The sequence below is a fragment of the Gymnogyps californianus genome, chromosome 11 (genome assembly GCF_018139145.2).
Source record: "Gymnogyps californianus isolate 813 chromosome 11, ASM1813914v2, whole genome shotgun sequence".
Taxonomy (NCBI): domain Eukaryota; kingdom Metazoa; phylum Chordata; class Aves; order Accipitriformes; family Cathartidae; genus Gymnogyps; species Gymnogyps californianus.
In genome coordinates this window covers 6812412-6838920 of record NC_059481.1, presented here as the reverse complement: position 1 = coordinate 6838920, position 26509 = coordinate 6812412, and the positions used below count along the sequence as shown (strand labels likewise).

Sequence of the window (26509 nt, the reverse complement as noted above, 5' to 3'; positions counted from 1 at the left end):
TTTTTTGTTCTCCACTGTTCATCTTGGTTGCATTTGGTACCTTAGAAGATCTTTCATTCAATATCTTTTTTTTTTGTTGTTGTTGAAGGCATGTCAGAGGATTACAGATGGAAAATGCAAAGCCAAGAAAAGTCTTTTTTTTTTTTTTAAGTATTACAGAATAAGGAAATATGGCCTGAATGAAGTTGCCTGTGCCATGTAAATGCTTTGAAGTTTTGTAATGGCAGAAGCTAGCTCTTCAGAAATTAAAAGATCCCGAATAAGTTTGTCACTCAGTAAAAATAAGAAAAAAAAAGGAACAACAAAAAAAGTGGAAGGTAAAGGAACACCATCTACACCTTCAGCAGCATCCTCTATTATTTCCTTTTTTAACAATGTTCCCCCTGCCAAAATTACCTGTCCCATGTGTGGGCAAATGGTGCCAAGATATGGAATGAATGAGCACATGGATGGAACATGTCAGAGAAACCATGGTAAGATTGGCGTCATTGATTCAACGCTCAACTCTTTTAGGAATGAGAGTCCCCCAGCTGCAAATGTGAGCAATAATTCCAGCTCATATTTTTCAAAAAAAGTCTTAAATCTAGAAACAAGTCCTTCCAAAAGCAGTTTATTGAAAACAGAAGGCAGTGCACCACAAGAGATTAGTCCTTATTTTAGCAATAATAGTTCAGTCTGTAGTGTTAACAATGAACCACAGGCTCAAACAGTTAAAATAGTCTCTTTGGGAAGCTTGTCATCTAAACTGTCCAGAAGACGACGTATCCAGGGAGGAAAACAGATTGTGTATAAAGAGATCGACTCTTTGCCTCCAGCTGTTCACAGTATGTGCAGAAGTGCTGCAGCGCAGGATGATGATGATGAGATTTATGCTGGGCATAGTTCTCAGAAAGAAAATCGGCTTGCTCAGCGAGAACACCAGGAACAAAATTTTTCAAAGGAACCCGAATTTCAAGGAGATATAAACAAATGTAAAGGAGAAGACCTTGTGGATATTGTTCAGGTATCATTACCAGCTGATAACATTAATGGCAAAAGGTTACCAGTTGATAGAAGGAGCACCAAAACAGAAAGTAGGTCTGAAGACGTGATACTTAGTCCTGATAAATTTGAAACACATCTAGCCATTTATACTTCAGCAGAGCTGACCAATAGCTTGGAAGTCAAGACTCAGCCTCACACTCAGGTTATTCCTTCTTCCAAGGCAGAAGTGAACTGTGGTACACAAAATTGCTTTAGCAAGGGTGATGTACAGGTACTTCCTGTGGAAGTTCATGAAGACTTTAAGGATGAGATTAATCATACTTTGTCAGAAACTGTGGAAAAGGTAGAATTTCAAAATTCCATTGGGGACATGTTAGACAAAATAAATGAGATCAGCTCTGTGCCCAGCTCTCCTGGTCACCCATATTACCTCCAGAATTTTTTAGTGGTGCTGCGAGCAGTCTTGGAGAACGAAGATGATGTCAGACTCTTTGATGAGCAAGATATGAATATCATAACCAAGTTCAGCAAATTATCAGGTATCTTTTTTTTTTTTTAAATACATTTTCACATTACCTCTTGTAGAGAGAACTGTTACATAGTTTTATGTGAAGAGTGCTCTACCAGTGGGCAATTTAACTTGATAAACTCCTTAAGGGAAGAAGCTCCTTTTTCTCAGGAGACATATCTCTCAGTGGCTTCTTATAGGTAAACTTTCCTAATGTTACTTTGGTAATGGAAGGTAATGGTAAATAGCGGAGACTTGTAAGAAATTAGGAGAGAATGGTTATGTATATTTCTGTTTTTTTGGAATACTTTTTTTACTGTTTTAATACTGTTCTTTAGAATCTTAAGTCAACTTGCTGCTGCGTTTAAACATGTTTCCAAGGAAGGAAACTCATAGCACAGAAAACAAGTATCAGTTAACACCAAGCTTTTGATAATTAATATGTATGGGAATTCTACAAAATGGGGTTATGAAGAGGCCTGTGCTGGATACATAGACTTTGAAAAAAAAATACTTGTGAAGTGGCATTTGTGAGCTTTGATTCAGCACATTTACAGATGAGTTTCGTGCTTGGTGTGAAATTCATGGTTATCACTATGATTATTATCCGGTGTTTAGAATGCTAGTTACTAATTAACAGTGATTTTCTTGTAGGTTGCTTAGTACTTTTAACTCTCATTAATTTCAGTAGGAGCCAGAATGTTGGAGGTTTAAGCCCTCCATATTTAGACAAGATTCAAAGCAGACATGTTGTCCGAGTCCTCTACTCATATAAGTTTTACAGTAAAAGCATGGCAGAAGTAATGCAAGTTAAAACTAACCCTCCAGATTTTTATGTGTGTTTACAACTTGTCTTAAACTGTAATTAAGAGTAATTTTACCAGCACTTGAGCTACAAACTTGGAGCATCAAAATGAAAATAAGCTTACAAAATTTCTTGTGGAAGTTGTTATATCTCAGAGTATTGCAGGCATAACCATTTATATTGTTTTAAGCTACTATGATAATATACAGCTGCCTGACAAAGTATTTTCAGATATATGCTCATATGAGCTCAGTTCGTGCATCTGGGCTGAACATACAAGAGTAACAGTTACATACATACCTGCTGGTAAAAATAAAAAAAAAAAAATCAGAAGCAGGCTGCACTTATTAACGTATTGTGTTCACTGAGTTTGGCTTAAGGAGCAGGCTGTAAAGTTTGTCACACTAAAGAATGGTATTTCCCTGTATGAAACTGTTGTGTATTTTGATCTTTTTCCTCTCTGTAGATTATATTCTTTTTTTCTGCACTAGTGTACAACGGTCTTTAGACTGTTTCCCCATTGCAAAGTGGAAGGAAACTGTTCTAGCTGTTTAAAGCACTTAGTCCCTTAATGTTTGTTTCTATAAAGTTCCAAATGATACTGTGGATTGACACCACAGGACATTACAAAAGAGAATATCAAGGTCATGACTTGTGATTAGCAGTTATGTGAAATTTTTCCAAGGCCAATAGGAGGCTTTCAGTAAGTGTTTTTCTAATAACTTGTATAGATGTGGAGAACAATAGAATGAGGTTAGGTTAGTGTATATGACATCACAAGGTTTTTAATACAGGATACTGAGTGACAAAAATGGAGAAGTGTTGGCTTGAGCTTTTTAGGAAGAAATATAACCCTGATAAGTAGTTCACAATCTCAGTTCCTTAAAAAAATTGAGTCAGTGCATATCTGTTTCTCTAGGAAGAACTTAAACTGTGGTGGAACAGTCTCAGAAATGCCTTTTTTGACTTAAGATCTTCTTCCAAAGTTTAGCAGCTGGAAAGGACCATATGAACAGTCTTCATTTGCCCTAGTGGAAAAGTCAGCTGAGCTGACTCAAAGCACCTGAAGGGATGGTTGCTAAAAAGGTGAAGAAATACCAGAGGAAGTAGGGCTCTAAACTTACACTGGTATTTCTGCAGTGGTTACCTGGTCACAGTTAAGCTCTTACAGATTATATTGTAATAATTACAATTACACAGTAACATCAAACATTTAAAAAATTAAAGAATACTGCTAGCATAAGTTATGAGAATATTCTAAGTAAGATGAGATCATAACACAAGACTGTATTTGTCAGGGAGCAGCAAGAACAGACTACTCTGCATGGAAAGATGAGCCAGGAGCCAAAGGGGACAGCAGGGCAGGCGGGGGCCACATCCTCTCCTCACCTGCAAAGGGCACAAGCCCACATTGCCCAAAGAAGAAGAGCAGAGCAGATCCAGTGCCAGTACTGCAGTCAGCCATGCTCCAGTGGTAGCCAGTCTTCAGGCAAGTCCATAGTAATGGGGCAGGTGCAAGATGAAGCCAAGTCAGCAAGATGTCTGGCTGAGCACTGGCATGCCACAGCAGAGCTTAGGCAAGAGCATAGGCCACAGCCTGAGCTTAAGTACAGCTCCCAAGCGAATGGGGGGAGGCCCTGACAAAGTCTCACACCACTCTTCCCAGCAGCCTGAGCCCAGCTTACACAGCTGCACTGTATCAGAGCTGACCTTGAACACAAGCAGCCAAACCTGTGGGGGCTGGGATGGGATTGCAGAGCCTATTGGTGCATTCAAGGCCATAAGAATATTACAATAGTTAACTTTCTCCACCTAAATGTGTATACAGTGACATCTTGGAGCTTGATAATGCCTTATATATGGTGTGATAGTTAAAATGGGAATATATAAAGAAAGAATGGAGTATAAGCAACAAAACTCTTGTTATTGGCTCTCTGAGGCAGGCAGTAGATGCGTATCATTTACATCCAAAGAAGATCTAGGGATAAACTTACAGTTAGGTCGTTAGTGGATGCAGGCTTTGGCTTCTTTGACAAATACTAAAGGAGACATTCAGGATACGGCTTCCTTATTTCCACACTCCCTTCTCTGGATGAGTACAACACTGATCAGTAATAGTAACTTGTTCTGTTAAATAAAGGAAGTGCGTGTTTCTCTTTCAGTACTGTGATTTCAGTATTCCCCTCTCACAGGAGTTCAGAATACAGAAAGAATTATTGCAAAGAGATGCTGATAAATCCATGTCTGCACTGACTGCTAGAGTCACAAATAAAACAATCTCTCTTTGCAGGGTAGGAAAAATGCAACGATTCAGCTATAAGAAGTGATCGGATAGCATTAAGTCAATAGATAATGAATTCTGGACAAGCGACAGATAGATGTCTTTACCTTCAAGAAATCTTGGACAGAATACTTTAAAAGTTCAGGTAGATCTGTTCCACATTAGAAGTTTCTACCCAAGTAAATGTTGTCTTTCAGTTACCATAACACAAGAAAATCCACACACATGCTTAATACTATAAAGTTGCTTGAACATAGGTATTCTCCAGTATTTCATTATTTTCTGCTAAAATGTCTACCATTCTTCAGTGAGTTATCTCTAATGCTTATTATGAAAGGAACGATGTTTTTAAAAGGATTAAATTTGAAGCAATCCTTCCTTTTTTCCTTCCTTCCTGCCCAGTTTTCTCAAAAGTAGATGGCCGTTATGTTGGATGTAGAGCACTGCCAATTTTTAAAGTACTGGAAACAGTAAATAAAAGTAGGGAAAAGCAGAGGTGTATCCATAACAGGGAATCTGCAGTGCAGTGTCAGGCTTTGTGCTCAAGATGAGATCTGTCTGAACTTCGGTGTAATATTAAAAAAATAGTTTTTGTATTCTCCATGTTTAATTTCACCGCATGTTGCAGTTGGAAGAATTTAAATGGAAGCACATAGTTTTAGTAACACTACCTAATACACTTTGTGAAATCCTCCTTCCAACTTTTATACAACAGAAAAATCGTATCTGAGAAACATTGATTTATAGTCACCAGTGGAACTGAGGTACAGAAAACTGAACAAGAAAAAATAATTTTTTTCTGTTGCGTTTTAATGAATCATGGAGGGTGAACTTTTCTTCAGAAGAACTGCTCTTCAGAAGAAAAAGATCTTCTGCATCTTTTTGCTGATAATATTTCAACTTAGAGCAAATTTTTTATTTCAGTGATACACCTGAAACTTTCTTAAGAACTACAAGAGAAAAAAAAGTCCCCCAAACCTTCAAAGGTAATGTACTGCAGAACAGGGTGCATAAGAAGCAATTAATTACTTGCGCAATACCTGTTTATTCTTCTATTTGTCATTCAAATCCTTTAGAGAGAAAGCAGTCCTCACATGCCTTTACTGGATTGCAGCCCTAGTTCGGTCAGTTTCCATGGTCTGGAGAAAGGATGCTCATGTGTTTTTCCACCTTTTTCCTTTTTCCAGAGTTGTAAAAACTGGAGACAGACTTCAAAGAAGTTACAACCCCACAGAGAAAATGACAAGAGTGTGCGTCTGAATGTAGTTCTCTCAGTGAATTGATCCTGGAAACATTCTATTAAAAAAAAGGCTGAAAAAGTCTTCTTAAGGACAGGAGAATAGTTAAATAAGCATGTAAAAGTTAACTGCCATTTCTTAAATATATCTAGGTCTGGTAGTGTTTCAGTGTCTTTTTATTAATGATCAGTTTCAGTTCAGCAGCAGCAGACATGGATAGAAAAATTAGAAGTTAATGAGGGATGAATTAAGTATTCAAAAGGGTGTGAATGTAGTGACAATAGCTAGGCTATTTTCAGCTAAGATTTAATAAGCTATTTTGTTGAATTTCAGCATTGTTAGTATTTTAAAAGTATTTTGAAAAGGTACTTTGAGAGAGCACTTCCCTGATAAAAATCAAACCCATAGGAGGTTTTTCCCCCTTGTTTTCAGTAGATATATTAGTAAAATTAAGCTTATCTTTGGAAAAATAAGAATCCGAAGCCTACTACACAGAGAGGTATTCTGTGATTATGAAATCGTTCTGTCAGACTACAGCTTCTTTTGTTCCCCAACATTGAATAGTTCTTTATTGAATGAGTGTTAAAGAAAGCAAAAAGACCTATTTAACATCACAATATGCAGAGTTTGAAAAATGAAGTTGTCTTTTCCTAGAAAACAAATTATTTCTTAAAGGGTAAGCATGTCCAAAATGCATTTTTGCAGTGTTCATTACCTACAAAATATACTGTAATAATTTTCTACCTACAAAACTGAAAGATTCTAATGAGCAATAATTACTTCAAAAGGTAAGTTCTGGTATTTTACCAAGTCTGCTCATACGACATGGGCAGATTTAAAATGTGTTTTAGAGGATATCTGCATCAAAGTAATTTTTCTAGGTAAGGTAGTGATTATGCATAGTACTATCTGTTAGAATTTAATTTTCTTTTTATCCCTCCCTGCTTTAAATGAAATTTGCAGTTGGTGGGCAGAAGTTATATGTGAGACTTTTTCAACGCAAGCTGAACTGGTTAAAGGTGAACAAAATAGAGTATGGAGAGATAAGTACGGATTTGTCACCAATAATTGAAGAACTGGCTGAAGCCAGATTTCTGCAAACAGGTATGGCCAGCATTAATACATGTTAAAAATATTACAAATAAAATCTGCAGTTGTGTCGTGTTAGAGTTTAATGCACTACATGCTTGTCTGTGCCTTGAGAAGAGAATTAGAGGAGCAGAATAAAGGTTTCGAGTAGATGAGTTGTGTTGTGTTACATTAATAATAAAAGCAATTAGTGTAAATTAGGTAATAGGGAGAGCTAAATAAGTATTGGCTACAGGTGCAACAGTAGGCCTTACTTGCCCTCACCAGCCTCATCTCAGACCCTGACCTGTGCAGCCTCTGTGCGTTGGTCCAGGAGCTCTACTTGGTATCCTTCAATACTGCCCTGAGCTGTCTTGCAGGCGCCCTGTCTCTGGCCTTGTCCATCCCTGGCTGGCTGGACCAACGCTGCAGGTGTTTGTTTCCAGTCTTGTCTGTGGCCATGTACTGTGGATGGATCTCGGACATGAGCTGTAGTCTTGTCTCTAGTCTTATGTCCGGCTTGTCTCTTAGATCAACCCTTTTTTTTTCTTGCTTTTGTTTTGAAGTTGCAAAGGGATTTTTTTCTGATGATTCCATTCCTTCAGACTGGACCTGTGAAGAGAATGCATTTCAAGCTGAACCAGCTAGCATCGATAATACATGTTTGAAGAATCTAAATCATTAGATTAGTACTAGGTTATATGCGTGTACCGTACTTTGAGCTGTTGCTTGAGTGTATATGTATAGCACATAATGAATACGTGTGGATCATTTTACTTTTAGAATCGGAACTGGAAGACCTGTGTGAAGGGCTGGATTTGCTTTCAGCCCCTGAGCTAAAAACATTGGCAAAGATCTTTCACTTGCCAAACCCCAATGGTCAGAAACAGCAACTTGTGGATGATTTTCTGAGTTTGGCGAAACAACGTTCAGTCTTCAGCAGGAGTCAGGCTGGTATTGGGACAGTGATTTTAAAAAGGTAACTCTGTTTCTCGTTAAATTTTGCAGGTGAATGTAAGTTATGCTTCAAAGGACTCAATCTAGATGCCTTTTGAAGAGAGGAATGCATTTAGTAAATTTATGAATAAAAAAGGGCAGCATTAAATTTTGATTCATAGTGGGTCAAACAGAAGGGTAAATATTAGACTTTTTTTTTAAACTATGTCATGCTTTTCAGCTGTGGGCATGATTATCTGTCTCCAAAGTTACTCAGTTATACAGAGAAACATTTCTGAATTATTTAAAGCAAAATCAGTGCAGAAAAATGTCTAGGAAGACATAGGGAAAGTCATTGCCTATTAAAGGAACGATCTGATGTTTTTTTGCTGGGTGAACTCTTTTGGTAGAATTAGAGGGGAGCAATAATCTCTTTTTTTGTGATTGACTTTGTACGTTAGCATAGTGCCTCCTTTTTGGCAATATTTTTAAAGGGAAAAGATTGTTTGCTTGACAGAGTGTTCTTTCTTTCCTGTGATTTTTTTCACTGTGGCTATCACAGCTGTGTATATCAGATGCCTTTGACTTCCAGGTCTTCTGGGGTCCAGATTCAGGTTTAAGGTGTCATCCTGCCCTAATAGGAGTGATTACAGTATTACCATTCCTGGTGTTTAGGGCTGGATCTGTAGCTAGAACATCCACAAAAAGTCTGGGAATATGAACTAAAGTAATAGCCAGGGTCCTGGTGCTAGGGTACAAGTCAGTTCTGGAGTTTATGACCTTTCTTACGCAGTCACCTCTCTTAGTAACTAATAGCAAAAAGTGACTGAATAATAATGCATATAAACAAAGGTTGCTTGTCTAGCAGTTAGCTTATATAGTAGGCTGGAGAACTAGGGTCTGATCTCAGTAGTTGTGGAAACCTTTCTGTACAAAATGCAGGCTGGACAGAAAACTGACAGATACCAGTATGTACTGCATTTGCTTCAATAACATAATTTGTCTTTCTTGTGGTATTCTTTTTCAAATGAAAGAGATATAAAGCTTTGTCAAGTTTTGCGTAGCTATGTTTATTGGACAAATATTCCCCCCCCCCCCCCAATCTATCATGTGATTCTCCACAAAATTCCTTGTATTAAAAGGGGCCTAGTATTGGAAGAAGAACTTTAAAATCATCCCTCCATGAAGAATTACATTAATCAGTAAGGTCTTCTTTCCTTATGCCAAAAGAGAGGCCTAGTGCTAGCTTAGTGTTGGGCTTGCAGAGCTTCACAACTGGGAGGTTTGCATAGTATGGTTAGCTTCTGTAAAGTATTTTTATTTGGTCTTTGTTGTTTTTAAAATACAACAGGAGCTCTAGTGGTTCCCATTCTGTTAAAAATAGTATTTCACACTGGTGTCATTGTCTCCAGTAGCATTGCACTTCATTTGGTCTGCAGGAGAACATAGCCACAGCCATGATTATCTTGTGTTAGAGGATGTTGGGACTTTGTGATAAGTAAGGCTCTTTTAATTTAAGGAGTTGCGGTTGTTTCCTCATTCTAATCCAGGTATAGAAAACTTCAGTATGAAAATACTTTGTATCACTTGAGATTTCATTTTTTCTCTTTGATACTAGATATTTGAACTAGATGGCAATGCATGATGCATAATTTGTATAAATATCTCTAACAGAAACAAAATTGTTTTCAGAATATTGGCTTAAACTATACAAAGGAAGGCTAGAAAAAAAATGTGTTCAGGAAATGGAAAGGAACCTGGGAAAATGGTTACATTGCAAAAAAGTCCTTGGCGCTGGCTTACTCTCTACTCCAAGAAAAGAGGCTGGTCTTGTATGAAAAGGCTGGATGAAGACGTGTTAATGGAGATACCCTAAAACAAGGGATATCAAATTGTGGTCTGTAAACATTGCCCTAACAGCAAACCACATCTTGTTGCTTGTTGGTACTGCCTGGCGTAGCAGCAGGAGTGGCTGCACCCAAAGGGCAGTTAGTTCCGATCGTATTCTGCTTGAAGTTTGGCCCTTAAACTTTTTATTAGTTAATGCATTTCTTTGGCTTTTCACTAGAGGTTACATGCACTATATAGTTTCTCAAGATGCTTCTTTCAAGGAAGATAAAGTTTACACATTAATTGGCTTGAAAACAAAATTATTCTCATACTTCATTCAGTATATTTGAATTTTTATAAGTGATGGTAAAAACCATTTGTTATAATCATTTTATTTGTCCTTCCAGGGTGAAGGACCTGGCTGGAAAATCTGTCAGGGTCTGTAAAGGCCCTCGGGCTGTCTTTTCTCGAATTCTGCTGCTGTTTTCACTGTCTGAGTCAATGGAGGATGAAGAAGCTGGTAGTGCTGGTCAAGGCCAGCTCTCCACAGTCCTTATGGTAAACATGGGGCGTATGGTATTCCCAAGTTACACTGTAAATAGGAAAACACAGGTCTTCCAGGACAGAGAAGATCTTATCAGGTAGGGGGAGCTTTGGCAGTTTGGAAATCTGTTTGTTTCTAGAAAAGCTTTACTGCAGTACTTGTGTAGGCAAATAAGAATTCATCGTGTAGAACTCCAGATGTAAATAGGTAGAAGTGCACTTTTGCAATGATTTTAAATGCGTTTTTGTATGCAGGTAGGACTTGTAATTCAGTGGCTTGCATTTTGAACCAAAATAGCACATTTATTTGCTTCATGATCATCTGCTGATGAAAGCTGTTTCTTCATTTGCTGTGATGATTATTAGAATGGACTGAACAAAACAAAAAATATGTTCTCTAGTTTGTAAGTAATTTTAAACTTAATGTACCATGCTAGTGTAAACTCTGCTCATCCTACAAGATTAAGAATAAAGTTGGCTGCATGGTTCAATGTCTTTGGAGACTGGAAGGGAGTTTTTAAAAGGTATTGTATGGATGAATTTATTTCTTTTAACTATAAATGCTTTTTGAGCCTAATACAGTTATTATGTGTTTTTCCCTTAGGTATGCAACTGCTGCTCATCTGTCAAATGATATAGCCACTGCAATGGTAAATGGGAACTGGGAAGAAGCTAATCATCTATATATGTGTGCTAAAGAAACCTGGAACGAGCTGAAAAATCACCCCTCTTTGAGGTAGTAAACTGGAAGCTAGCCTAGTGTTGATATGAAACTATTAAGTGTATTATCTTACTTTTGGTACTTTTCCTTTTGAGAGAGGCTTATAGACTAGTGATATTATTTAAGCCTGATAAATTTAGAAGCTTTAATGTTCTTGAAAGCTTTGAACTTCCTGGTTGTTTGTTTAGCTTTTAAGTGATTATATGAAAAAGCCTTTTTTATAAAACCTTGGGAATGAATTGGTAGGCATGGATAAAGCACTGAAACATTTCTGTTCTATGTGCCAATGCAGGAGAACAAGAGCCTTATTTTTCCCTTGTCATAGTTTGGTTTTATGGCTTTTAGACAAATAGCAATAAGCAGAATTTTAAATTCACTGTGAACAAAAGAATGTTGGAAACGTTATGGGAAAACATACTGGGTTATTCATCTCTTCAGACTTCCAAGTGGGTGTCATTCAGGAAACGTTACTAAAGATCTGAGAACTGAAATAATGTGTATTGTTTTTGAAATGTCCTTCATCAGTTTTTCTTTCAATTATTTCATTTTATGGCTTAAAGATAAACCGAAAGTTAAAGCCTTATGTTTGGCATTAGATTCATTTTCATGGCAACTGATTTAAAGTAATATTCATAGAGGGTCATGTGGAGGTCTATTCCATTTCACACTGAAGGCAGTGGAAAAACCTATTTTGATTTCAGTAAGACATTGAAAAGACTTTGTTTTGAAACATAGAGGTGCCTACCCAGAGATGTTAGTCTTCTTTTATGGCAGGAAATACCTGTTCTAGCCTTTTTCTTTTGTTCAGCTGTGTTTCTAAAGTTAACCTTCTGACTTCGGAGAACAAGTTGGCAGTAACAAACCATAATGTAATAAATTATTGTTTTGCATCTGATATAAAACTTACTAGCTAATAATTCTGCTGCTGTTGAAACCAAAATATGCTGTGGAAGTGCAGCTTGCATCTGCTACCTCAGCTAAATTATTTTCTTACCTTTGGGTTCTTGACTTTGCAGCTGGAATACTCATTTTAGTTCAATTTTGATATATAAGGCATTTAATTTTTGTAAATGCTTTAGGTATAAGTATTCTTAGTAAGAGAATATTAAGAATTTAAATTGCCATCATTAAACTGATCTGAGGTGCTCTTATCTTTCAGCTATCACAGAGTTTTACCTGAGTATCTGCGACATTTCACAGTTGGCTGGGTCTATACAAGAATCCTTTCTCAAGGTGTTGAAATTTTGCAGAGACTTCACATGTATGAGGTAAAGCGATGAAGTGAATAGGAATACGTGTTTAATGTAGCGTTGTACATCAATTTACATTTCTGATGTGGCTGGAAAATGGTGATAATGTTTGCCAGGACTTGCTACAGTTCTCTTAACAGGTTACTTTTAAGGAAAAAGAGCCTTTTTTTCTTGCTGCTGTAGAAAGTTTTAAATTGTTTTGATTTCTGCTTATGCTTTGGAGGTTTACCATATGTAATATACCATAAGACTGTTGCTGAGACATTGTTGCTTCGTTATTTAAAGATATCTGTGTTTCACTAGATTTGGTTATTGCTTTTAAATAAGAAAATCTTGGAAGAGAAGTCTTCTGTGAATTGCCTGCCTCTTCACCTTTGGAGCTAACATCTCCAAAGGCCTCTGACTTATATGTTAAAGCAAACCAGATTATTCTGAAAAAGACTTTGCCTCTGCAAAGAGGCAGCAAGTAGTATTCAGGTCTTTTTCATATACAATAAGGAATACAGAAAGGACAAAAATATTGTATTTTTGGCAGCTAACCTTTAAGTTTACATAAAAATATTCTAGAGTTTCTAAGATATACGCATGCACCTGAATACATTGGGTGCTGGAGTAAAAATGGGGCTTGAATTGTGCAGAGACAAAGTTTTATAGTACCGAGTAATTAGAAGAGAAAGTGACAAGCTAATTATATAACGAAACTTCAACTTGGTTAGCTAACTCAATTAATAAAGATATAATCCTGTTGCTACAGGAAGCGGTGCAGGAGCTGCAGACTCTTCTGTCTCAGGATGTGTATTGTACTGACAGCCGAGGGCGATGGTGGGATCGCCTAGCTCTGAATTTACATCAGCACTTGAAAAACACTAAGAAGGTATCTTCACAACTGCATGCTGTAAAGCCGGAAACACTGCAGTCATTGTCTGAAAACACTTTTTAAAAATATTTCATATGAGAATAACAGCAGGGTAGGCTCTCCTAAAAATGCAGATATTGGTAAGAATCGCACGGTCAGGCAACCAGTGTCTCCTAAGAAATTGAATATTGAGTGTACCCTCATCCTTGGTTGGTCTGCTTTTTTCTGTTGCATAGAAGAACACCATTTGGCATGAAGGATTGTGTGGAGTTACCAGGCAGCAGCTTCCTTCCTGTTCTGCCTTATAAATTTGCTTAATGTGTGAGAAGCAGAGAAATTTCTTGTAGTAGACACTTCTGCTTCTGAACCTGAGTCATGATGAGGCCATATCTGGAATGAAAAAACCAAACCTGATTGGAAGGAGTTTTTTAATGTTTTCAAACAAAAAATTAAGAGAATTAAGTCCTTGGCTAACTGATGCCAGTCAGTAGAAGGTTGCCTTCTATATCTGAACCAGTTTTGGTGTGAGGTTTCTACTGTAAGGGGTCAAGCAGTAGACAACCTCATTTCTAATCTGTTACTTGTACACAGCTCTGGCAGGGTTATCAGTCTTTAACAGCAAATATAAACTATTTCTGTGGTCCTGCAGGAGAAACCGTAACTGACCACCCTTAGACTGGTAAAGAATAACATTAATGGGTTTAGATAGCATGTTTTACAGGCTGTGTTCATCCTGGTCTGTTTAATTCTCTTAGGAAGGCAGACGAGGGGAGAAGAGGTTTGAAGGTAATCTTAGCTTTTGCTGAAACTTTCCCCTCTTCCCTCTTCCCTTCCAGTAGGACACACACACCAGTACGGTGTGTTTGTATGAGCAAAACACATTATTTGTGCAGTGGGTAAACTTGCCAGTCTCAAATCTGAATGATGCAGTTCAGGCTTTTAGAAACACTGTGTACATGGTGAGCGGTCTTTGAGTTTCTTAAGTGATTAGCTGGCATGTAGCCGAATGAGATGAAAATAACCATACGAGAATGGCAAGGATTGTGTGCAAGGATTATTGTAAATCTCTGTAGAACTTTCTGGCACCTCTGGGTAGATTTCTGCAGCAGAATATAAAGGAACCAGAGAAGACTGCAAGCTGCAGTACAGGTTGTGCCTTTGAATTCCTTGTGACCCAGCACCAGCTTTTCACAGACTTTCTTTTCAAGAGCCACAAGGCATAGAAGCCACTGTCTAAGTCATTTTAGGGCTCATTTTAGGTTGCAGTTCCATGATTTTTTTGTGCAAGAAACAGCAGGTGGTAGCTGTATCAGCTGCTGGTCTGAGGATTTATAAGTACAGGAGATTATGTCCATTTTTCCTGTCTGTTACATACAAAGGAGAAATATTGTCAATGATTGAAAATGAAACTCTGTAGGACTGTTTAGGTCACAGTGAAGTGTGAGCAGACTGAAAATAAACTTTTAACTAAAAGACAAAGAAGACCAATCTAATTGAACACACCTAAGATACCTGACTAATTTGGCAATGAAAAATAGAGATAAAAAAGAGTTTTAAGTCCAGGAACAATAGCAGCTATAGAGTTATTTAAAATAAGCAGAGAATGACTTTTTTTTTTCCCCTTGGTGTTGCTTCCTTGCCTCACTAAGGCTATTGAGAATTGGGATTAAAATGCTCATATTTTGTGTTGCATTTTAATTCTCTAAGTCTGCTAAAAGAAAATAATATCATAGGCTGTCAAGCATCTGCAGTTGTCTCTTCTGCATCTTATACTCCCATATCAAGCTTTTTCCAGATTTGGAATTAGAAGTTGTACAAAGGAAGAGTTAGTCTCTGTTCCTTATTTATCAATTAGGACAAAGTGCCTTCCTCAAGTCACAGAAAGAGAGTATGTCAGAACCATGATTTGAATTAATTTTTGGAGTCCATATTTAACCCTGGGTGTTCTTCAGTGCAGTAGTACATTGGTCTAAGATTTGTTCTCTTGTACATTCTTGCACAACTGATCTGGTCCTTCTGTTTCCATATTATGTGCTGTTAAGAAACTGGCTTAAAAATATTAAACTGATTTACCTTAGAACCAATGCTTTTTTCTGGTCACTTATGTAGAATTTACACTTCCTTAATCTTATATTGATCAGTACAAATGGAGAGTAATTTCTTTTTACTGTACTAGTGCAAATTTGAATTCAGAAGACTACTAGTGCAAAATATTACTTACTAGTTAAACTTCAGTACCTAAGTAAGAAAGGTGGCCCTGTCTTATATGCTGTTTTTTACATTCACATTTTTGTGCTCCTTAAATCAATTGGTCTTTTGGGCTTAGTGAGAACAGATAGATGTGCATAGGTCTTTCTAAATTATTGCTTGTTACCTTGCTCTTTGCTAGGCCATTGACTGCATTAGAAATGGGCTGGCAGACCCATTTGTACGTACTGGGCATCGTCTCTCTCTCTACCAGCGGGCCCTACGAATCAGAGACTCGCCAAGCTGCAAGCAGTTCAGATGCCTGTTTTATGATCTGCCAGTCATAACTGTGGAGGATGTGACACATGTAAGTCAAGTTGCTGGTCGTTTCTGAGAAATAACAACTCATGAGGTCTTTTTTCTTCTGACAAGAAAAAATAATCTGGGAGACTGTTGTTATGTGCTGTGCACCAGCCTCTGACTTATTTGTGCTGCAGAAAAATTAATACAAATGTGTTTCTAAAACAAAAGCATCTCGTAAATGAGTATTTCTACTTATTTAATAATGGTCATCTTCTTAGCTGAAGTTAGTCAGCTGTACACTGATTTAATTTGCATTGCTTTACTGAATGTGTGTTATGAATCTGATCAGCTATAAACTCCACTAATTTACCAGCAACACTCTCAGAACCTTTCTGTTTGAAGAGACTGATCAAATCAGTGCATTGCCTCTGGTGTCTTCAGGCCAAGCATTCTGTGTGTAAGAAAAAGTAATAGTAACTTTAGCATGTCGTCAGCATTAGATTAACGGCTTAAAAAATGCAAGGTTTTTTTTTTGTAACCTTTGGGAGTTACGCACTCTAAATATGCGCGATGCCAATATGCAATATGATGCACTTACTTACATCATCCTGGAATGGATTTATTTTAACTCATTCTTTTCCCTACTGTTGCAAAGATAATTGTATCTGGGCAAAGTCAGAGCAGAGCCTCACTTTCTCTCTTGGCCTCGTCACCAGCTATCTTCCTTCAGCCCTTCTTTTTCTCAGTCCAGAATCAGTCTTGTCAGTCATCTGTATTCTTTCTTCCTGGTCCTGCATATACAAAGACTACATTGCCATCTGCCTAGCATTTTTGCTAGACTCTTTTTCTGAAAAATTTGCCAGTTTATAAAAGCTAAACAGAATGATTTCAAGGGAAGGGCAGGTTAAATTTTATTCAGTTGATTTTTGGAAACAAGTCTAGTTCTGATTTTAAGAAAACTGAGAAGGAGGAATGTGTGTTTTAGGACAGATTCAAATACCTAGGCTAAAGCTTTTTAAATGTGATGCTGGAAAGTAACAAGTTCTTTTAATATGTTCAGGTTACAATCAAAGGAAAGATGTGTCCTCAGATGGGAATGGGAAAATCTGTATTTCTAATGGAGGATATTGGTGATGAAGAAGGACGGGAAGACTTCAGTGTATCCACAGTCATGTGCTCAGTTGAGGAGCTGGCGTTAACTCATTACAGGCAGAATGGTTTTGATCAGGGTAACAGTAACTTTTTTTTTGTACAGTAAAGTAACTGTGGGAGTAAAGAACCAATTTACTAAGCAGTTTAGTTAGGTGATAGACCAGTTTTAGCTGATTTCATTAGACTAGTTTTTAGTCTGATTCTGTTTCCTTCCCAAACGGCTCTAATATGTAATTTCCTTGCCAAAATGCTCTAATATGTATTTTCCACCTGACCTGCTTCCTGGCCTTTAATTATTTGCTGCCTTCATATACCTAAGGTGGTTTTGAAATGTGTTAGGAAAAACCCCAACGTTTCGTCTTTATCTCCATAGAAAATCACTTACTTTGCCTTTCTTATCAGTGAACAGCTGTTGTATTTGTTAGGGGTAAAATGCTAGCACTCTCATTTAAGAGAGTGTCATTAAGGAAAGGTAAACTCCCACTGATTTTTGGTACTAGATGAACATGAAAACAGTATATACCATAGCAAGACACTTAGCAACTTCTTTTGAAAAGGCTTGATTTTCAGCTCTATTAGTAGATGTTCATATATTTTTACAACTTAAGAGCTGTGAAAAGCCATGGACAAATAAGAATATATAGGTCTTTTACAGGAAAAAAGCAAAGTACAAAAAGGTAGGCAGGTTATTTTTTAGGATAAAATTTATATTTTTATATAAAAAATATATTTTAATAACACTTTATATTATCGATATGTTCCCAAATACTGTTGCAGGAAAAGTGGCCATATCAGAAAAGGGTAAATGGGAAGGTGACAATATTTAGAATTTGGGAGAATTGTGCTGAAGTCCCCACTGGATTCCTCACTCCCACCCACTCACCATCAGTCGTCTTGGCTCAGTGGCTCAGTACAACTTTTGAGCACACAGTGGCCACGTGTGATTTAGTGGTAGGGCTAATGAAACAGAATGCCCAGTCCAGCACTATACACACACACTAACGCACACACGCACGCACTCTCTTTCTCCCTCTCTCTCTCTGGAATATGTATGATATACATGTATAATACATATACACTATACTATAGATTATATATAATATAATAACATATAGCATATATTCTGTTCTCTATATGTGTTATATGTAACATTACATGTAATGGTATCTATAATATGTTAGACTAATAACCGACCATACATCACAAAATGGTTGAGGTTGGCAGGGAGCCCTGGAGGTCACGCTGTCCAACCCCCCTGCTCAAGCAGGGCCACCTAGAGCCATTTGTCCAGCTTTTGGTTATCTCCAAGGATGGAGAATCCACAGCCTCTCTGGGCAACCTGTGCCAGTGCTCGGTCACCCTCACAGTAAAAAAAGTGTTTCCTGCTGTTCATATATATGTGTGTGTGTGTGTTCATACATATATGTGTCTCCCTATGCTCACATAGGTATAGATGTTCATACGTGTATGTGTTCATGCACATACATGTATGAACACACACATATATGAACATACATACATTCATACGTGTGTATGAACACATACATGAACATAGGGAGACACATACATGTATGAACATATATACAGATAGAGGAACATAAGGAAACACTCTTTTACTATGAGGGTAACTGAGCACTGGCACAGGTTGCCCAGGGAGGTTGTGGAGAGTGTGTGTGTGTGTGTATATGTTCATATCAACATACTTACATATGTATGTGCACATATATGTGTACACATATATAAGACATAATATATACAATATGTCCATACATATGTTAAATATGATTTAGATAATGTTATATATTATAAATATTCCACTATAATATATAATTATAATATATACTATAAATATAACACAATTATATATGATAATATGTTATACAATATGCAAGATCTAATTATATACTATATAGTATGTTTTTACTATATTATATATTATCATCAATATTATACTAATGTAGTAATATAGAACATATATAATCTAATATATACATAAAATCATAATACATGATATATGCGTTACAAATACATAAATTAGTTAATACACATTATAACGCATATAATATTATATAATAGTATAATAATATCGAACATATGTAAATTTATCTACACCATATATTACACAATTATATACTATAAATACATACAATTATATATTTATAACTACATATTAAATATTTAAATAGTTACATTATTATGGTATACTATATTATGTATTATATACTATGTATTATATACTCTATGTTACATACTACCTATTCTTATTACGATATATGTGACATATCATAAATAGATTTTTATATGTATGTATAGTATATATAGCATATATGATATATACATTCCTGTACTGGGTTTGACCGGATGGAGTTAATTTTCTTCATGGTAGCCCATAAGCTGCTGTGGTTTAGATTGGTGCCCAGAGCAGTGTTGATACCACATGGATGTTTTAGCTATTGCTGAACAGTGCTTACACAGCATCGAGGCTTTCTCCATTTCTCACTCTGCCCCCGCAGTGAGTAGGCTGGGGGTGGGCAAGAGGCTGGGAGGGGACACAGCCAGGACAGCCGACCCCAGCTGACGCTGCCTGGTAGGCATATTCCTTACCATAACATGTCATGCTCAGCAGTTACATGGGGGGGCAGTTTTTCCAAAGTAGCTGCTGCTTGGAGACTGGCTGAGCATTGGTCTGCTGGTGAGTGATTGCTTTTGCACCACCTTTCTCTTTTCTTTTTTTTTCTTTTGGTCGTGTCCCCCCCTCCCCCCCCCCATCACTTATTAAATGGTCTTTATCTCAACCCCTGAGGGTTGTGGGTTTCTTTGTTTCTTTTTCTTCCTCACTTTTGCCCTTCCAGTTGTCTCCCCCAGCCCGCTGGGGCCTGAGGCGTCAGCAAGTGACCTGGTGGGCTTATCTGCCATCCAGGGTCAACCCACCACAATTTTTTTAATATATAAAAATGTGCACATGCGTGTGTGTATATGTAGATAGAGGCACATATATATACACACACTTCTATGTATATGAACATGTATACATATGCATACATACATATACACATACATATTATACATGTGTATACATATTATTAAAAACCCCCCAACCCTTATGGGCTGATATAAAGACAATTTAATAAGTGACAGGGATGGAAAAAAAAAAAAGAAAGATGATGCAAAAGCAGTCACTCACCAGCAGGCCAATGCTCAGCCAGTATTACTCAAAAATGTAATATATATATATAAACATTTTGTTATTAATATATATGGTTTATATTATGTGTATACATACATATATGTATACATGTACATGTATGTCTATATGTAAATGTAATAGGAAACATTGTTATATATACAAACATTTTGTTATTAATGTATTACATTTTTAGTATACTGGCTGGGCATTGGTCTGCTGGTGGCGAGTGATTGCTTTTTGCAGCACATATATGTATGCATACATGTATACATATAAGTATATGTATAGCTCCATATATGTTTATGTATGTGTATATGTATACTATAAAACATTTTTTATATATAAACATTTTGTTATTAATGTATTACTTTTTTAGTGTAGAAATTAAAATTTGTATATTAAAAACTGTAACAAAGTTAGAACAGTAAACCTTATTTGTGACAGGGCGTAGTAATTTAATCCTACACTGTAAATGAAGGCCACTAGCCTGGAAATAGAAAGCATTCGCAACTTCTGGAAGTAATAAACTGCATTTACAGCTTGATGCTGTAATATAATGACTTCAGCTGTGTATAAACCTGAACATAGCGTGTTTCTTTTTGGGTCATGATGATTTAGTACCTCTTCATATGAGATTGCTGTAGAAATTGATGTTTCCATTTTTATTAAATTTTGTCCTGTAGGTATTCATGGGGAAGGCTCAACATTTATTACGCTGTATGGTATTCTAATGTGGGATATCATTTTCATGGATGACATACCCGACGTTTTCAGAAATTCCTATCAGGTAGTTTTGAAACACTTTCTTTAATTAATTTCTTTACCCATTGCTGTAGGCTCTGTAACCATGTTAAAAATCTTATTCAGGATTAGATTAGCATTTTATTCTGAGGGAATTTCCAGGCACATCTTGGTGTTTGCTTGGTTTTATTATTTGTTATATTGGGCTTGTTACTAAAGGGGTCCTCAGTAACTCATTGCTATGTACGTCTGGATTGAGTCAGGGTGGGATTCATCTGGCTAAATGCATATGTCCTGTATCTGAACTCACTAGTCAAAGTTTCCTTTATAGTCAGTGGAAGAATACTGCTATACCATAGCATTGTTCATCTCATTTGAAGATGATGCATTCCATTATAAAAAAAAAAAGGGAAAAAAAAAAAAAAAAAGTCTGTTTCTTTCCAATAGCCTTTAAAGGGAAGTCACATTTTTAAACTCAGGGTTGTTAACACCCCACCTGCTCCACCCCAACATGTTTATGCTTTTGGGATCATCCTTCCTTTTTGTCAAAGAAGCAAACAACACTACACCCCTCCAAAAACAATTCCCTGCCACACCCTGAGATTAATGATTCCAGGTGAATTTGTGGCTTTTAGCTAAATGCTTTAAAACCTACAAATGACAGCTAGAAACAGTTTTAATAACTGCAATCAAAAAACTTGATCACTTAGTGACATTTGCTAAGAAAACCCTAAAAAGCCATCTCAGATCTTGTAGAACTAAAAAAGGCCAAACAGCGGTCTTGTCTTCCACCTTAACCCACTCCGTCTAATTGGAACCCTGGCCAATAGGTAGACCCGCCAGTGCCGTCCGCTTCCTTAACTGGATTTATTTGTACTGTAAGGAATTATAGGTTTATATCAGTATGAGATAGCTTAGGTAGAAATTTCTTCTTATTTTAGAGGTGAAACATGCAGAGTTTTCTTGTCTTTTCTTCCTCCCCCTTTATTTTTCTTCACCAGTATGAAGTAGAAATCCTTGTGGCTGAGTTGAAAACCACCTGGTGGTGTTGGAGGTGTCTGTCTCCCTAATTAGTGACCACTACAACTATCTCTTCTTAATTGGCAGAGTGGGAGAGGATACATTCCCTCAAGGCCATCCCCATATAGTCCCTTAAGCAAAGGATGTAAAAATCTAGAGAATCAAACAGTACAATTATTTTATTAGTCCACTAGGACTAAACTCAAAACTATGAATCCATGAGTTGCTCTCTGTCCCACTAATCTGAAGTTTCACCTGTTTTTTTAATTTTATGTTGACATGGATTATGAATCTATATACAGTCATGTCTTGAAATAATTTCTTCAGCCACAAACACTTGATTATAAGTGTGTTCTTGGTCATATCCTTGGAAAGCTACTCAATGATGAAAAGAGGTGACTTACTACAGAGTAATGGCTATTCTTTGAAATGGCTTTTACTACTTGATTCTTGTATTCATCTGACCAAGTAAATTTTGGGTTGAATACTGTTTGCAGAAAGAACTGAGATAGGGTTGTTCTTCTTGCTTTGGAATTTTGAGGTGGGACATGAAGGCACTTGCAGGCTCATAGACAGGACAGGAAGGGGACTGCTGTAGGTCCAAATACCAGTATTTGTACTGGTAAATGGAAGTCATACAAATAACTCTTCTTGTGGAGTATCTGCCTGCTATTCTTGTAAGATGCCTTAATTGTATGAATGTCATGTGTTAAAAGCAGGTATTCTTTGTCAGTGCAAACTACCATTTACCACAGATCTTGCCTTTCTAAATACAGTTCCTTTTATATAATCTTATATGCAGATTATGCCTACTTAAAAAAAAAAAAAAAGGGGGGGGGGGACCAAAACCAAAATAACTTGTATGTTTATAACATGCCCAGTGTTTACAGCTCATTTGCAAATTTTTTTTTTTTATTAGATTTTACTTACTAATGCAGAGCAAAGCTATCATGAGCCTCAGGCATGAACAAGGATGAGCTGAAAGCTCACACCTGATTCTCTCAGTCTTTCCTAGGCTGTATTTTTGTGGGATTAGCTGTGGCAGCAGTTTGTATAAGGCTGAAATTTGCATTTGATTTTGACAAGCTAGAATGGCACTCAGCTACTACTTGATAGCCTTTTTCAGCTGTGTTCAAAATAATTGAGTAATTGCTGCAGTGACTTTATACAATGACGTGTTCAGCACTATGCGTAAGGCGCTCTGCTTTTAGGCGGCTTGAGCGATACTCCCCAGTTTGATCACTGCTTCATTCTTCCCACCTCAAGCTTCCCACCACTGTAGCTGAGCAGTCTTGATACCGATTCCAAATCCTGACTAGAATGTTACTGCTCAGAGATAGCTGTTTGTTGTCTGTTAAAGGAAACCTCTGTCCAGAGGTCAAAAACCAACAGAGCGCAGGCTAAGATGTGGCTGGCATTTGTTGCACTGGCATTGGGTGTTAAAATATATGCAAATCTTTTCGCATTTAATAAAGGTGTAGGTGGTGGACATGTTCAAGTTAAATCGACTCAGTGTTTCAGTGAATTTGTAGTTGAGATAAGAAAAATACAAAGTAGGGCATTGTCATTCTTGGAATTGCTGCTTTGCTGGCAGCTCCTCAGAGCTGTATTTACCTTTTTATACAGACATTCCCCCTGGATTTATACACTGACAGCTTCTATGAGAACAGGAGGGATGTCATTGAGGCCAGACTCCATCAGCTTCATACAGCTTCCTCAGAGACACTGGCAAAGTTGATTGCTGACATCTGGACCACTCAGGAGGGAAAAGCAGCGGCACTAGTTAGCTGGGGGCGTTTTATTTCCCTCCAGCAAGTTCAGGTAAGTAACTGTTGTTCAGAATGGACACGCTGTTTGATTAGGCTTGCCGCTAAATCACACATGGCCGTAGTGCGCTCACAGTTTGTACTGAGGCACTGAGCCATGACTGATGGTGCGTGGTGGGCGAGAGGAATTGAGTGGGGACTTCAGCACAATTCTCCCTAGTCTCAAGTACTGTTACTCTTTTCTGATATGGTCACTTCTCCTGCAACAGTAGTTGGGAACACGGCAGGGAAATTGCTGTGGATAACATCTACTTAAGTTTCTTGTTACACGTGACTAAACAAAAAGCTGAGATGGGCCATAGACTATTCTTGTGAGACTTGGGAAGTGGCTGTACAGGAAATCTAAAAAAGAAAAAAAAGCCAACTACCAAAACTTCTCTTACAGAGCCTTGTCTCTTGCCTTGGAGGAGAGTTTCTGAGTGGTGTTTTTAGGCGACTTTCCAAAGATCTACGCCATTGCAGAGGGGGACTTCCTGACCTGGTTGTGTGGCGTACTCACACTAATGACTTCAAGGTATATTGGCAGATCATGGAAATACTCAGTGCTCAGCTGGTCTCACCCTTAGGTATAAAACCTTCCAGTTGTCAGCCCATACAAACTGTATTTTCCTGTTGTGGTGGAGTTAAACCTGCTGCTCATCTGCCCAGCAGCTATGGCAAGTAGTGGGTGATTGTCATCTGCTATTTCATCACATTTTGCTGTAGCTTTAATGGGCATAACGAGAAACAGCAAGAGGTGGCTAGGTATTGTTGTAGAATAGGGCTTCAATTAGAAGTACTGTAAAGCAACTGTTACCAATCAGTCATGCACATTCTGACTGTTGTTAGCAAGGGGTGCTAATGTCTCCACTTACACAAAAACCTGAATACATGAGACTACAACAACTGTGTCTGTCTCTGCTACAAAAATTGAGTAAACGATCATGGTTTGCGTCTTGCATGGTAGTGGAATAGGTACTAGGAGACTACCAGACATGTCTCAGCTGCTGGAGCTACTTGTTACGTGTTTATAAAACAGAGCTGAATAGCAGAAATTAGTTCTTTAGAACATCTGACTAAGTTGGTGTCAGTATCAGCTGGAGCAGGTGAGGTTGCAGATGATCAGTTTTTGAATATGTGGTATCTTCATTCACCAGTGCCTCTGTCTGTGTTTTGGTGGGTATTTACTAGCTAAAATTTCATTCTCTTACAGTTAAACTTTGGAACATGGGTTAATAATTTAGCACCCACTGGGCCTTCCGTTGTGCTAAATCTCTATTATTTTTGTTGCAAATAACAGCCATAAAAGAATACTTAATATTAGTCTGTGGGAGCTAATGATCTTTTAGTTCCTCCACAGGCACACTACTAATCATCCACATTTCTTTGTAGCTGGTGGAAGTGAAAGGTCCCAATGATCGCCTGTCCCACAAGCAGATAATCTGGCTGAGTGAACTGAAGAAGCTGGGTGCTACAGTAGAAGTTTGTCACGTGCAAGCCGTTGGAGGCAAGAGCAAACGCCTCAGTTGACAACAGAGGTCTCGATCACGTGGGTAGCTTGGGTGTTTTTAAAGGAACTGGCATGACACACACACTACTGGTTGCTGCTTATTAAAAGTAGTTTATTCTAAAACTGTGGTTTCCTGGAAGATTACTGTAGTTATTTTTAGCACAAAACATTCTAAAAAATAGTTTGAGAAGACTGTCAGTATGATTTACTGTATGTCACTTTGTGTTCAGAAGAACAAAGCCTTTCTATCCTACAACAATTCATAACTTACTCTATGAAAGTTTTTAGGGTTTTTACCCAGTGAAGAGAAACCGCTGCAAGCACACTGGTACCAACTGACAACATCCTCTACAATAAAAAATGTGGTGCATCGAGTCCAGATCATGTCCATGTAGCCTATGTAGCCTGAGTTCATGATGTGGTGCAAGTTTCCTTGCAAGGTGCAAGTTTAGCACCTTTCCGGGATTGTCAGGACCAGCGTGCTTCTCTAACTGTCACCGCTTTGTATTATGTATTTCAATTTTTCACTTTAATATAAAAAAATACAGCTGGTCAATGATGGCATAGAGTAAGGCATAAAACTTTTTTTTTAAAATGCTGTTTTAATGTGCTGCTGTGTATGAAAGGATAATTTATTTAACAGCTCCTTCTGTTGTCAATATCTGTATAAAAGGGAAATATTTCTGGTAGTAGACAGGAGTTGTTCAGTGCCAAGATTACTGCACTCATTTGCAGCGTGTCATTCATTATAGTCAGTTTTGCCCCACATAACCTGATGTGTTTTCTCACTCAGAAGTAACTCAGTCAATTGAAATGGAACCAAAAGGATGAGTTCTCTTTTAAGACACCAAAATCCTGTGGGTTTGTCTCAATTTTAACATGTAGCCAACATCTTTTCTCTGGAGTCTTCATTCTCATACTGAGTAAGTTTTCCCCATACCAGAAATTCTGCTTACCATGGAAACAGCAGACACTATAATAGAGTGTAGCGAGAAATTAAGATCATTTGCACATCTTTTTTATTAATCATCTTTCTACAGCACAGTGTCCCTGCTTTTCTTGGAAAACACACATGCACACCTCACACCCCCATTATTTTGATTAGAGGAAGTGAAAGAAAACCACCTGAAGTTCGCTGTGGAAAGGTATGAACTTTTATTTAGTCTAATTTACTTCACATTCACAACTCAGCATCAGGATTTTATAATCTTCCTGGCACTGCTACTTTACTCAATAAATCATTATCAGGCACAAAGGTTTTAGTTTCAGTTGAAATAGTGAACTCTAAACCATCACAGCAACAGCATTAGAAACCTACTGCCTAGAGCAATTTGAGGTACAGATTTCTGTCTCTTACGTTAGAGGCAAATTTAAGATTTCGTCCTTTGCTTAAATAGATGTTAGAAATTTTTTGGTTTTAATGTCTTGCCGTCTGAGAGTAAGCCAAAACCTTTGCCCCACTTGCTACGTTTTCGTTAAAAATACAAGGCAGTTAATATCAAAGTGGTATTGCAGGCAGGTGCACATTAAACACAGGTGCAGGCCTGGGTATTCATATACACACAAACACACACTTTTCAATGC

The 26509-nt window shown here is 37.5% G+C and overlaps 1 protein-coding gene across 2 annotated transcripts; it reads left to right on the top strand.

Annotated features, from left to right (window-relative positions):
* The first annotated feature begins 120 nt into the window (after window positions 1-120).
* Window positions 121-25876, top strand: FAN1 (FANCD2 and FANCI associated nuclease 1). 2 transcript variants are annotated; one of them, XM_050903414.1, is made up of 13 exons: window positions 121-1523; window positions 6780-6920; window positions 7668-7863; window positions 10058-10291; window positions 10798-10929; window positions 12074-12182; window positions 12919-13038; window positions 15410-15574; window positions 16571-16739; window positions 20533-20636; window positions 23237-23431; window positions 23822-23950; window positions 24808-25876. In XM_050903414.1, the coding sequence occupies exons 1-13, from the start codon at window positions 221-223 to the stop codon at window positions 24943-24945; spliced, it is 3135 nt and encodes a 1044-aa protein (XP_050759371.1). In that variant the 5' UTR covers window positions 121-220; the 3' UTR covers window positions 24946-25876. The 2 variants fall into 2 exon arrangements, with proteins under 2 accessions (XP_050759371.1, XP_050759372.1); XM_050903415.1 differs by having other exon boundaries at window positions 23822-24002; window positions 24808-24903.
* The last annotated feature ends 633 nt before the right edge of the window (window positions 25877-26509 follow it).